This window comes from Orcinus orca, chromosome 1 (genome assembly GCF_937001465.1).
Source record: "Orcinus orca chromosome 1, mOrcOrc1.1, whole genome shotgun sequence".
In the NCBI taxonomy this organism is placed as follows: Eukaryota; Metazoa; Chordata; class Mammalia; order Artiodactyla; family Delphinidae; genus Orcinus; species Orcinus orca.
Window position 1 is genome coordinate 157432373 of NC_064559.1, and position 12134 is coordinate 157444506.

Here is a 12134-nt window from a genome sequence, read left to right on the forward strand (position 1 = left end):
GAACTAAAGTTCCAATTTAAGAAGCAGGAAAAAGAGCAAAACTAACCTGAAATATAAGGAAGGAAATAACAAAAAGCATAAACCCATGAAATAGAAAACAAACAAACAAACAACCAAAAAGCTAAGTTCAAGTTTTAAAAAACTTGCTTATCACTAATTTGCTTCCCCATTCATTCTCTCTTTCTCTGTCACCTAGTTTATCCATTTTACTGATTTTTTAAAAGAACCAGTATTTCATTTGATTGATTGTTCTCTATTGTTCTTCTAGCCTACAGATATTAAAAGGATAATAAAAATATTATGAATACTTTTATGCCAACAAATATGACAGCTGAGGTGAAACAGACAAATTTCTTGGAAAAAAAAATCAACTTACTAAAATTGACACAAAATAAGACAAAATCTGAAGAAAAACAAAAGGAAAAAGAAAAAAAAAGAAAACCCCAACCCCAGAAAACACCCAAACCTACAGCTATTAAAGAAACTGGACGATCAAAAGCCTGCCCTCAAAGAAAACTCCAGGTCCAGATGGTGCTCTGGTGAATTCTACCTAACATCAAAGGAAGGTATAACACCAAACTTATAATCTTGAGGAATTTCCATACTAATTTTATAAAGTCAGTACCCTAAAACCAAAAAGTGATAAGTGAAAAAGGAAAAAGAAAGAGTAAAAAGAAAACCAGGGGTTTGGGGAGCAGCGTGGGCTGTAGTTATAAAAATGGTGGTCACCTCTTTCAGAAGGTGACACTTGAGGACAGACTTGAAGGAAGCGAAGGCTCATGGGGATACATGTTGGAACAGAACCAGTGCAAAGGCCCTAAGGCAGGAACGTGCCAAGAAACAGCAAGGAGACAAGTGTGGTATCCTGCAGGCCCAAGTCCGGAAAGTATCAACATATGAAGGAAAAAGGAAGGGATCAACTGTTCAGTACTAATGTTAGTGAAATACAACAAGGACCCTGGATTTAGCAAAGTGAAGGTCACCAGTGACCTTGAAGAGAGCGGTGTTGTGGGACTGGTAAGGCCAGAGAAGGTTTTAGAGAGAATGGGAGAACTGGATCTAGTGACTATAGACAGCTCTTGTGATGGGCTGTGCCTCAAAGGGGGAGAAAGAAACGGGGCAGTAGTTGGAGTGGGAGGTGGCGTCAAGAGAAGAGTTTTTTCTTGTGTGTTTAAGATGGAACAGCATGTTTACATGCTAATGGATGTGATTCTGAAGAAAGAAAACTGATACCACAGAAGAGAGAGGGAGACTGTTAGACGAATGCCCTTGGCCCAATGTCAGGTGCATCTCTCCTCTATGAGTATGCAGTTCTCCTACCAATTTTCCCATTTCAAAAGAATTCTGAAGTCTTCTAAAATCAGCCACTGCCAACAATCAATATTTTATGAAATACTGCAATTATTATGAAGATGATGCTTGCCATATCATTGAATAAATTGTTAACATAAATAATTACTAGAGCACTCGAAAAAAAAGTTAGCGCAAACTCTTGAAACATGTCCAAAGTAGCTTTGATTTTTTTAGTGATTCAATCAAGCGCCCCAAGAAGCTTTTCCTCCTTTTGTTTTGTTCTTCACTGCTTTGTGTTTTATGGACCACATTTTGATATCTTCTAGGGCACTTAATCAAAGATTTATTTTTCTTGATGCAGGTTCAATTTCACATAATGCCCTTATGTGCTCAAACAACTTAATTTCTTTAAGTATTCAAAACTGGAGTCTATGGGAGGTGATCCACGCAAGAATGTGTGCATGGGATATTTATTTTCCCGAGGCTGTTGCCATAGTTTTTTGGCAGCAAAACTACATAATGAACTAATTAAAAATTTAAAACACATTGTTAGGCAATTTAGAACCACACTCTGAAGGTTAATTTAAAAGAAATAATGAGAAAAAGCAAGGAAAAGTCTATATACCATAGAGAGTTGTGTGGTAAGAGTCAAGAATCGCAAAATGTTTTTTATTAGTTTTAATTATATTGCTCCCCTAACCAGAAATATATTAACACGTTAGATTTACTGCCTAATTACATACTATGCATAAGTCAGATCCAACTCTCAATAAGGTTTGATAGTAAAGAGGGAGGGCAAGAACCCTTGGGGCTCTAGTTTCCATTACCCCAAAGGAGAAATGATGGATAGAAAATGCAAGTCAGTATTCCAGATACTACAAAACATACAAAAACAAGCATAAAGAAGTGGTTCCTTTCCAACTAAAGATCGTGAGCTATAATTAAGAGGACATAGGTCAATAATCTACTTTGAATAACAAATCTGTTTTTGGCTTATCAAACAAATCTTTAGAAGCAGTTGTAATTGTCCTTATAATTATTAAGAGGTTAGTGCCCTGGATGAAAGTGGAAACCACCTTTAGGGGCACTTAAGTCCCCAAACAAGGTGAGAGCCAGAAATGTGGGAAATAAGCCAGTGCCAGACCCTTCTTTTTACCCTGAGAATTGGGCATAATCTGGAGACCTTGAGTTTCCACTTTGATGATAGCACAGCACAACATGGATAAGAGAGAAACCTCAGGGCTTGGCCAAGGTGGGAAATCTGATGGGAGGTACTACATAAAACTATAACCCAAAGAGCTATGCTCTCAATACAATGAGGAAAACAGAAGGGACGGCTAGAAAATTAGAAAGACTCTACATATATCTGGAAATTTTAGAACATAGTTTTAAATAACTAATAGATCAAAGAAGAAATGATAAAATACACCTGAAACTAAACAATAAAAATAATACATATCATAGGTGGCCACTATTACCATACATATACAATACTTTTCTGGAGGCCAGTGTAGCAGGACACAGAAAAGAAATAAAAACTATAAGAATTAGAAAGAAAGAATCAAATCTATCTTATTTGCATATATGATCATTTACATAGAAAACCCAAAGGAATCTATAGGTAAATTATTAGGACTAATATAATAGCTTAAGAAGATAATTAGATATAAATACATAGGACTCAATAGTAACAGAAAAATATCAATTTTTTAAAAAAATTCTTATATAATAGCAAAGAGCCACAGATGCTCTCAAGAAAAATAAATGAGAGAGAGTGGCATGGACATATATACACTACCAAACGTAAAACAGATAGCTAGCGGGAAGCAGCCACACAGCACAGGGAGATCAGCTTGGTGCTTTGTGACCACCTAGAGGGGTGGGATAGGGAGGGTTGGAGGGAGATGCTAGAGGGAGGGGATATGGGAATATATGTATACGTATAGCTGATTCACTTTGTTATAAAGCAGAAACTAACACACCATTGTAAAGCAATTATACTCCAAGAAAGATGTTAAAAAAAAAAAAAAGAAAGGAATTGCAAGTTAAAACAAAAATAAGATACTACAACACACCTATTAGAATGGCTAAAATCCAGAACATTGACAACCTCAAACGCTGAAGAGGATGTGGAGTAACAGTAACTCTCATTCACTGCTGGTAGGAATGCAAAATGGTACAGCCACTTTTTAAGACAGTTTGGCAGTTCCTTGCACTATATTGATACTTCACCATAATATCTGGCAATTGCACTCCTTGGTATTTGCTCAAGTGGATTGAAAACTTATGTCTGCACAAAAATCTGCACACAAACTTATAGCAGCATTATTCATAATTGCTAAAATCTGGAAGCAACCAAGATGTCCCTTAATGTACAAATGAATAAACAAGCTGACCTACATACATACAATGGAATATTATTCAGCCATTAAAAGCAATAAGGTAGCGAGACTTGAAAAGACATGAAGGGACTGTAAATGCATATTGCAAAGGGAAATAAGTCAACCTGAAAATGCTATGTACTGTATTATTCCAGGGAAGAAATGGGCTACATTTTGTGTTTCAAAACTATAATTTTTAGCATATGAAAGTTTTTATGAAATTAAAAACTTAAATGCAATTCTGTAAATGGCAAAACTATGGAAACGGTAAAAAGATCAGTGGTTGCCACGGGCTCAAAGAGAGGAAGGGAAGGAAGACTAAACAAATGAAGCACAGGAGGTTTTAAGGAGGTGAAACTGTTCTGTTTGATAACATGATAGTGGATACATGACATTATACACTTGTCAAAATCCATAGAACTGTACAGAACAAGGAGTGTACTCTAATGTAAGCTATTAACTTTAGTTTTAATAATAATGTATAAATATTGGTTCATTAAGTATAACAAATGTACCACACTAACGCAATTTTTTTCCTAATAGGGGAAACTGTGAGGAAGCAGAGGAGGTATATGGGAACCTGTGTAGTTTCTGGTCAATTTTTCTGTAAACCTAAAACCGCTCTAAAAATAAAGTCCACTAATTTTAAAAGGAAAAAAAAAAAGAAAGAAAAAGAAATGAAGGGGACAGTGTTACCCTTCTGAATACGTGGTACTGGCACAGTGACAGATAAATACACCAACGGAACCAAATCAAACTCACACATACGTGGAAACTTGACTAATGACTGAAAACAGATGAAAAAAAAAAGACAACTTGTTCAACAGATAGTATAAGAACACTTAGAAATACATATGGGGCAGAGGAAAAAGAAATTGAATACCTACTTCACCATCCAACACTAAAATCAATTCCAGGTGGATAAAAGTCTTAAATGAGAAAGGCAAAAGTTTTAGAAGACAATAAAGGAGAAAATTTTTATGTCTTTGGGGCAGAATTTAACAACACACAATAATCAGAGACCAAAAAGGAAAAGTTTTTTTTTGTTTAACTTATTAGTAAAATACTATAAAATATTTAGCTTGAGATAAGAAAGCAAAAGTTTAATTCAGTTAAAACAAACATTAAGATCTTTCAATATCATCAGTAAATCTCTTTGCTTTATGAAACCTGTCCCATAGAGATGACTATATTTATTTATTTATTTTTTAAAGATTTTTTTTTTGATGTGGGCCATTTTTAAAGTCTTTATTGAATTTGTCACAATATTGCTTCTGTTTCATGTTTTGGTTTTTTGGCCGTGAGGCATGTGGAGATCTTAGCTCCCTGACCAGGGATTGAACCCGCACCCCCTGCGTTGGAAGGCGAAGTCTTAACCACTGGATCAGCAGGGAGGTCCGAGATGACTACTTTTAAAGGAAAAGACTGGTTTAAAAAAACCTGACTATTAAAAATTAAAACTTCAATTCTTTAAAAGATATCATAAAGAAAGTGAAAAGAAAAGCCACACATTGGGAGAACATTTATATTTATGAAACATAAACCTGTAAGGGAATCTAATATGGTAACCACTGGCCATATGGGGCTACTTTATTAAAATTAAATTAAATGAAATTTAAAATTTAATTACTCAGTAGCTCTAGCTACATTTCAAGCGCTCAGCAGCCACATGTGGCTAGCGGCTGCTTGACTAGCACCAATATGAAACATCTCCATCAGCACAGAAGTCTCTTTTGGACAGAGCTGATACAGAACATGTGTGGAATATTTAAACTTCTAAAATAAAGAGACAGCCCAATTTTAAAAATGGACAAAAGACATTAGCAGACATTTGACACAACAAAACAACATACAAAAATGAACCATAAACATGTAAAAAGTCATTTCAACCTCATTAGTAATCAGAGTAAAACAAATTAAACCCATTAGATATAATTTCAGACACCCCAAACTGGGAAAAGATTAAAACTCGGTAGCACCAAGTATTGAAGACGGTACAGAGCAGCACATTGCCAGTACTCCGTCTGTAGGAAGGTAACCCGTGGCAACAACTGTGGAAGCAGTTTTGCATTATCCAGACACATTGAACACTCTGGTACCCAGCAATTCTACTCTAGAGAAGGGATTCTCCACCTGAGCTAAACAGTCCGTCTCCTCACCTAGGGCACGTGGAACATGTATAGATACACACACACTAGCATTTAATTGGCAGAGGTGAGGGATAATAATGTTTCTGCAATTCAAAGAATTATTCCACCTGAACTCTGCACCAGGAGACGTGAACAACAGCAACAAAAATTACGACACTAGAAACAACCCAAACATCACCAACAGAAAAATGGATACTTAAACTGCATTTAATGGAATACCACAGAATTGGAAATAAAGGCACCTTAGTTACAGATATCAACATAGGTGATTTTAAGGAATATAATGCTCAGTAAAATAGCAAGATACATGAATAATACACTTAAGATGTATATAAAGAACAAAAACAGTCGAATAATGAATTTGCGGATATATATATATCTCAAACACACAGACACACACAAGCAAAGGAATGGCTAACAAAAAAATCAGGATAGACTTATCTCTGGGAGAGGAAGGGAGGTACCACCTGGGAAGGTCACATGGGGGCTTTCTGAAGCACCGGTAATGCTTTACTTCTTTATATGGGTAGTATGTTGAGATGTTCATTTTAATATAGTATTCCTTTATTCTACTCATATATGTTTTATATACTCTTTACATGTTTGATATATTTCACAATTTTTAAAAAGTCAGCTCAATTACTAATTATCTAGGATCCTTGACCTTTCTGAACTTGGTTAGTAATAGTAACTTCACCTACCTTACAGAGTTATTCTGAAGTTTCAAGGAGATAATATATATGAAAGTGTGAATGACTGTGATGGGGGATAGAACAGGAAACCTAAGAGGTAAGTATTTCCCTAAAGATTTCATCCTGGGTACTGTCCAGGATCACAGGGCCCAGAGTTCCTGGGTAGCTATTAATCAAGTCAAGAAGATGTGAGGAGCTCTCTGTTTTGTCACTTTAGAATGGGAATAACTCTAGTCCAATTCAAGCCACAAGAGTATCACAATATTGAAGGGAGAGCAGATACTCGGTAAATACGTAAATATAAGCTTTTATTATTATTGTTGTTGTTAGAGTGACCAGAGGACTGAAAGGGCCTGGAAATCTTGTCATAGAAGAAGAAATTATCCACGATCTGGGTATTTTAAATTTTAGGCTAAATGATAATGGTATGATAATTATCTCCAAATACTGGATGCAAAAGAGGCATAAGATCTGTTTTGTCCAGGGTTCTTCTAAAGAGACTGGAGAAATTAGAGAAAAGTTAAAAAGTACATTCCTAGTCAATATAAAAGAGAACTTTTTGACAATCAAAGAGAGAAGGCAGAACTGACGATGTGGTGACTCTCCTTCATCTGACTTATTCAGCCAAAGACAGTTTAGCAGAGACTACTGTTTTGTATGAAAATATAGATTTTAAAAATAAACTGTTAAAATAAAAATACAGATAATATAACTTAGTGTAAACTTACTTTGAAAACTAGCTCTTTTACGTTATTAGTCTTGAGACGATAGCTAACTTATTCTATCTTTCAGAGTTTCACCTACCTCATCTGTAATAAGGATAGTATCTTTCCTTCAGCGTTATATGGAAAAAAATCAATGTGATAATATACTGAAATCACCAGTGTTCTATGTGTGCTAAATCAGCTGCTAATATTTTTAAAAAATTATTATGGAAGGCTTCCCAACTTGTTCACAGCTAGATAAAAAGAAAAAAGCAAGAACATCACTCCAAGAAAACAAAACAACTTTCATGTTTAAAAACCAGTGAAGGAAGAACTTGTATCTGTTACTCAAGAAAAGCAGTAAAACTGATATCCCTGGATCAGTTTCTTTAAAATGTTATCGAATGGCCTTTGGTCTCCCAAAAAGTTTCCTTGAACATGCTTTGTGTAGAAACCTTCCCCTATAAAAACCCTTTTAAATTTCATGACCCTAAAGCACTTTCCAGTGTGCTGGAATAAAAATAAGACAGGAATTATGAAGGTAAGATTTGATATAGCAAACCACATTCACTACAACTCAGGTCATTAGGTTTTAAAAATATCTAAAGCTAAGAAAAAGGGTACGTGCTTAATGGCTTATGTCCTCTAAATTTAACCTGCAGAAACCAATAAAGATCTTTAATGTCTATAAATAAGAGATGCTGAACTTCAAGATCAAATTACAGTAATTTATTATAAATAAATACCCTATAAATAACTTCACTTTAATGATACTTGCAAAACTTTGTCCTCTTGCATAGCACTTCTGTAGTTCAGATCAAGTCAAGCTGTTTTCCATGAATAAGATGAAGGCCCCAGAGAGTTTAAATTATTATGTATTTTCCTATAGTTATCTTTTTATTCTGTGGAAGCACTCTGCTACACTCTGGTTTTTAGTTTGGTCCTGTTTTTTACTTAAGTCTCCAACCTAGCTTCAAATTACTAGTTGGTGGTCACATGGTGTAATGAAGTTGGTGGATTAACTGAAATTAAAACCCAGAATCCTCTTTACCACCCTTCTTTTCAAGCACAGATCAATTATTTATGACCAAGTTCACCAACACTATGTTTTAATTTAGGAAGCAGTCCATTAGAAGCCAGCTATAAATAAAGTAAACAGAATCTGGCCTCAGAACTTTTTGACCTCACAGTGCATTGAGAAGATGGGAGAAAAGCAGCAATGGAAGAATACAAGAAGAGGAAAGAAAAATAAAAGAACAAAAGAAGCCAACATCCACTGAGCTGCTTCTATGTCAGGGCTTCCACCTAAAGCATTTCACTTATTCTCAGTTAATTTGACATTACTTCATTTAATTCTCACAACCCCATCATGCAGATATTATGTCCCTCTGATTTAAAAGTGAGAAACTGTAGCTCAAAAGGCTAAATTGCTTCCTGGGAGTCATGAAGTAAGTAGGAAAACCAGAATTTGACCTGGGGTTTGTCTGATTCCAAAGCCTGGGCACTTTTTCCTATAGCAGATGAAATAATTTCTAATATTTTAAAATTTGAGTAGTTTAGGAATTTCCAAAACAATAACAAGGCACTAAATAATATTTTCAAAGTATAACATGAACAGCAGAAAGCCATCTATATAGCCATTATTTCAACTGCTTATAAGAACGTGAAGTGGGAGGTTGTCGCCATTTTGCTTAAGATGTATATGAAATCACACCCAGAAAACAACAGACAGCCTCACGTGGAGATTGGAAAGTGTAATGAAGTCACACCCAAAAGCAAGACAAAGACAGAGAAGGTCAAGTGCTAAATCACGTCTTACCTGCTGTACTTCACTTTCTCCATTTGAGATTTTCTCAGTGTAAACAAAGGAGTTGAATATCCGCTGCAAGGAAAAGAAAATGAACAAACATCAGATTTTCTAAACAAGACAGCCATTTTCTATATGAATGTGTATGTGAATAAGCTGTTTACAGCACAGATAGAATCAAGCAGAAAAATTTAATTAAAACAGTTATTTTACACAGAGAAATCCAAATATCAGCTAGTCAATCACACTTATGTAAGCAATACCCATCCACTTCTGTAGTGAAATAAACCAGATGTTACACTATATTTTTCATTTTCAGAAATACATTTAATTATAGATTTCCGGAGCCCATGCCATTTTATCCGACGGGTATAATCTGACAAAGTTGTGTTTCTCATTTAAATCCTGCACTCCCTGAATGCTGTAATTGTTTACAGACACTACAGTCTAATGTAATCAAGCTCTTTAAAAAAGATTCTTTCCATATTCCCTCATGTCCCTGTCCAACCAGTACCTACCCAATATTGTCTATCACCTTCATTACCCAAGCAGCCCCTTGAAAGAGTAAATTAATAGGGTTTGCCAAACATGTGTGGCCTTAAGAGAGAATCCAGTCCTTACATGCCAGGAAACAAGACGGCCGTGCCAAGACATCAGTCCAAACTGCGGCACACAAGCACACACATTCTTCCCGCTGGTCTCTGCCTCGCTGGTACCCAGTCCTGCAGACACTGCCTGCATTTACAACACCTTGCAGACTTATGACTTTACCAAACCCCACCATTACTGACCAATCACAAAAGATTAACCTGTAACAAACCAGAAAAAAAAAAGAGAACCCAAGAAACGGATCTGTTAGGGACTGGGGGGAAAAAAAAGGAACAGCAGCCTCGTCATTTATCCTAAAACTTTAAAGATACCTCTGGAACTCTCCAGTTGAGTAAGGAGTCAGACCTGGAGATGTCAGCCAAAATTTACCGTGTTCCTTTGTATCCTACTGACAAGGGTTTGTCGTCATCTGGGACAGCTTCCCAGACAGCCTAACACACCTGCATGGTGGTGATGAGGAAGACAAGTGCCAAGTTCATCAAGTGCTGTGCAAATGAAGGAAAATCAAGGTGATGGGGCTGGGGGAGGGGTGGGGTGGGGGCATGTTGCTGGGGGAAGGGAAGTAAACACACTTGGGAAGGATGGAGATGGAATGGGACGGAATTACAGTCTGGAAAATTCTAATTACAAATTATCATAATTTTTCAATGCACCACTCATTCAGTCAACAGATGCTTACTGTCGTTTTCTTTCCTGAAAATGACTTGCTATAGGAAAGGTACAGATTTTTAGTAATGGTGATAATGATACTGGCGACTAGTTATTAAATGTTTACTGCGGGGCAGACACTATTCTTAGGCATGTTACACCTATATACCTATTTCAGTCTCATAAAACACCTTTGTGACAAGCACTATGATTATCCCCATTATATGAGTATATATGAGGAAACAGAAGCATATTTTATTGAGTGCCTAATGCAATTCACATTGTACCTCATATGCATATCTTATGTAATAACAAAATTCCTGCAGCTCCAAAGATGAAAAACGAAGACCCTGGGAAATTAGGTAATTTACCCAAAGTCATTTGGCAGGGCTGGAATTTGAACCCAGACAGTGCGACTCCGGTTATGGTGCTACTAACCCTATTGTCTCATGAGCATTTGCTACCTGGTAGCTAGACACATATGAAAAACACTCCTGTTAGGAGCTAACACCCAAACGTAATGCAGATCAACAATCCCTTTATGTGTAATTCTAAAATTCAAAAGGCTCTGAAAATCATAAGTTTTGCATAACACATTTGCTAGCAAAATATGACACGACATGAACTTATTGGTAGTAAATCCTAACTTGAACTGATGTGGATCTATAGTCTTTATTAAACCACTTAGTGAGTATTTATTCTTTTTGATGCAGATGTACTAATGCATCTGATTACAGGGTTCTGCTTTAGATTTCACTGGAGGTGTTTCATCATCAAGGTGCAACAGGATTCTGAATCCTAAAACAGACATCATTTTGGAGAAGGAATTATAAATCTGCAGACCTCCAGCCCCAGTTTTCTGGTGAACACCTTAGTTCACTAGACAACAATGCTTTTAGAGGCTGTGTCAATGTCACTGCCACCTACACTCCCAGACCACATTCTCTATTTTTATATAATTTGATTTTCACAACCTGCTCAGTACCAAGAGTTCACGTTTATTAAAAACTAACATAATTCATGAAGTGTCTCCATATCTTGATGAGTGTGGTCAATTTCTTATTTCATTTCTGGCAGCCATATTTCAGTTGATACATTATCTGTCCTGTCCTGGGAGGTGTTCCCCCAAGAGGTGACTGATGGAGTAACCCATGTTCTGGGAAGCAAAGCAGATCCACTTTGCTCAAAACAACTACCAAGGGCCACACCTAATGAGGAACCTCAGATCCTTCCCTCTTCTTTGTTGTTAAAAGAAAGGTGAATTCCTCAGTAGTAATAAGGAATATAAGTCAGGAAGTGTTTGCCAGGCCGTGTCCAGCCCGTTTTACTCATTCATTTTCTTAACAATTACTATCAATCATGATGGCCAACACTTTTATTAGAGCCTTTTATGGCTTATAAGTGTTTCTATATTCTCAACACCTAATAAAAATTAGGTGGGTAATAGAAAATGTTAAAAGAAAGAAGTTATAGATGTAAGCAGTAGTGATCTTACAGACTACTTATATATTTTATACAACCCTCTTACCACCCCAGAAATGAAAGGTGGCCTGCTAGAATAATAGTTTGGAGCTATCACCAAGCAAACAACTTTTTGCCCCTCTCCCCACAGCGGGGAAGGGTGTTAGTGAAAGGCCAGTAGAACCTAGACAAGTAACTCACAACTAAACAGGTCAGCCAGCCACGTCTGGTGCAAGGTTAAAAGTTCAGGCTTAGCTGTGTGCCCAAGATCTCAAGGTATAGAGTGATATTCCATTATGCTCTAGATTAATGGCCAGTAATAATCTTTCTTAAAATGCAGGGCCTGCTAAGCCCAGTTCTCAAAGGCTTATTAGGCTTAGTACTTTCAT

At 36.4% G+C, this 12134-nt stretch overlaps 1 protein-coding gene across 3 annotated transcripts in view; it reads right to left on the reverse strand.

The window, feature by feature from the left end:
• The window catches only part of CACHD1 (cache domain containing 1), a 234021-nt gene that overhangs the window by 141703 nt on the left and 80184 nt on the right, over positions 1–12134 (reverse strand). For all 3 annotated transcript variants that reach the window (XR_007471725.1, XM_033408976.2, XM_004281616.4), the window contains exon 2: positions 9040–9102. Coding sequence is in view for 2 of the 3 variants with exons in the window: in XM_033408976.2 (XP_033264867.1) it covers positions 9040–9102 (63 nt within the window). In the remaining variant the exon portion in view is untranslated. The remainder of the gene's footprint in view (positions 1–9039; positions 9103–12134) is intronic.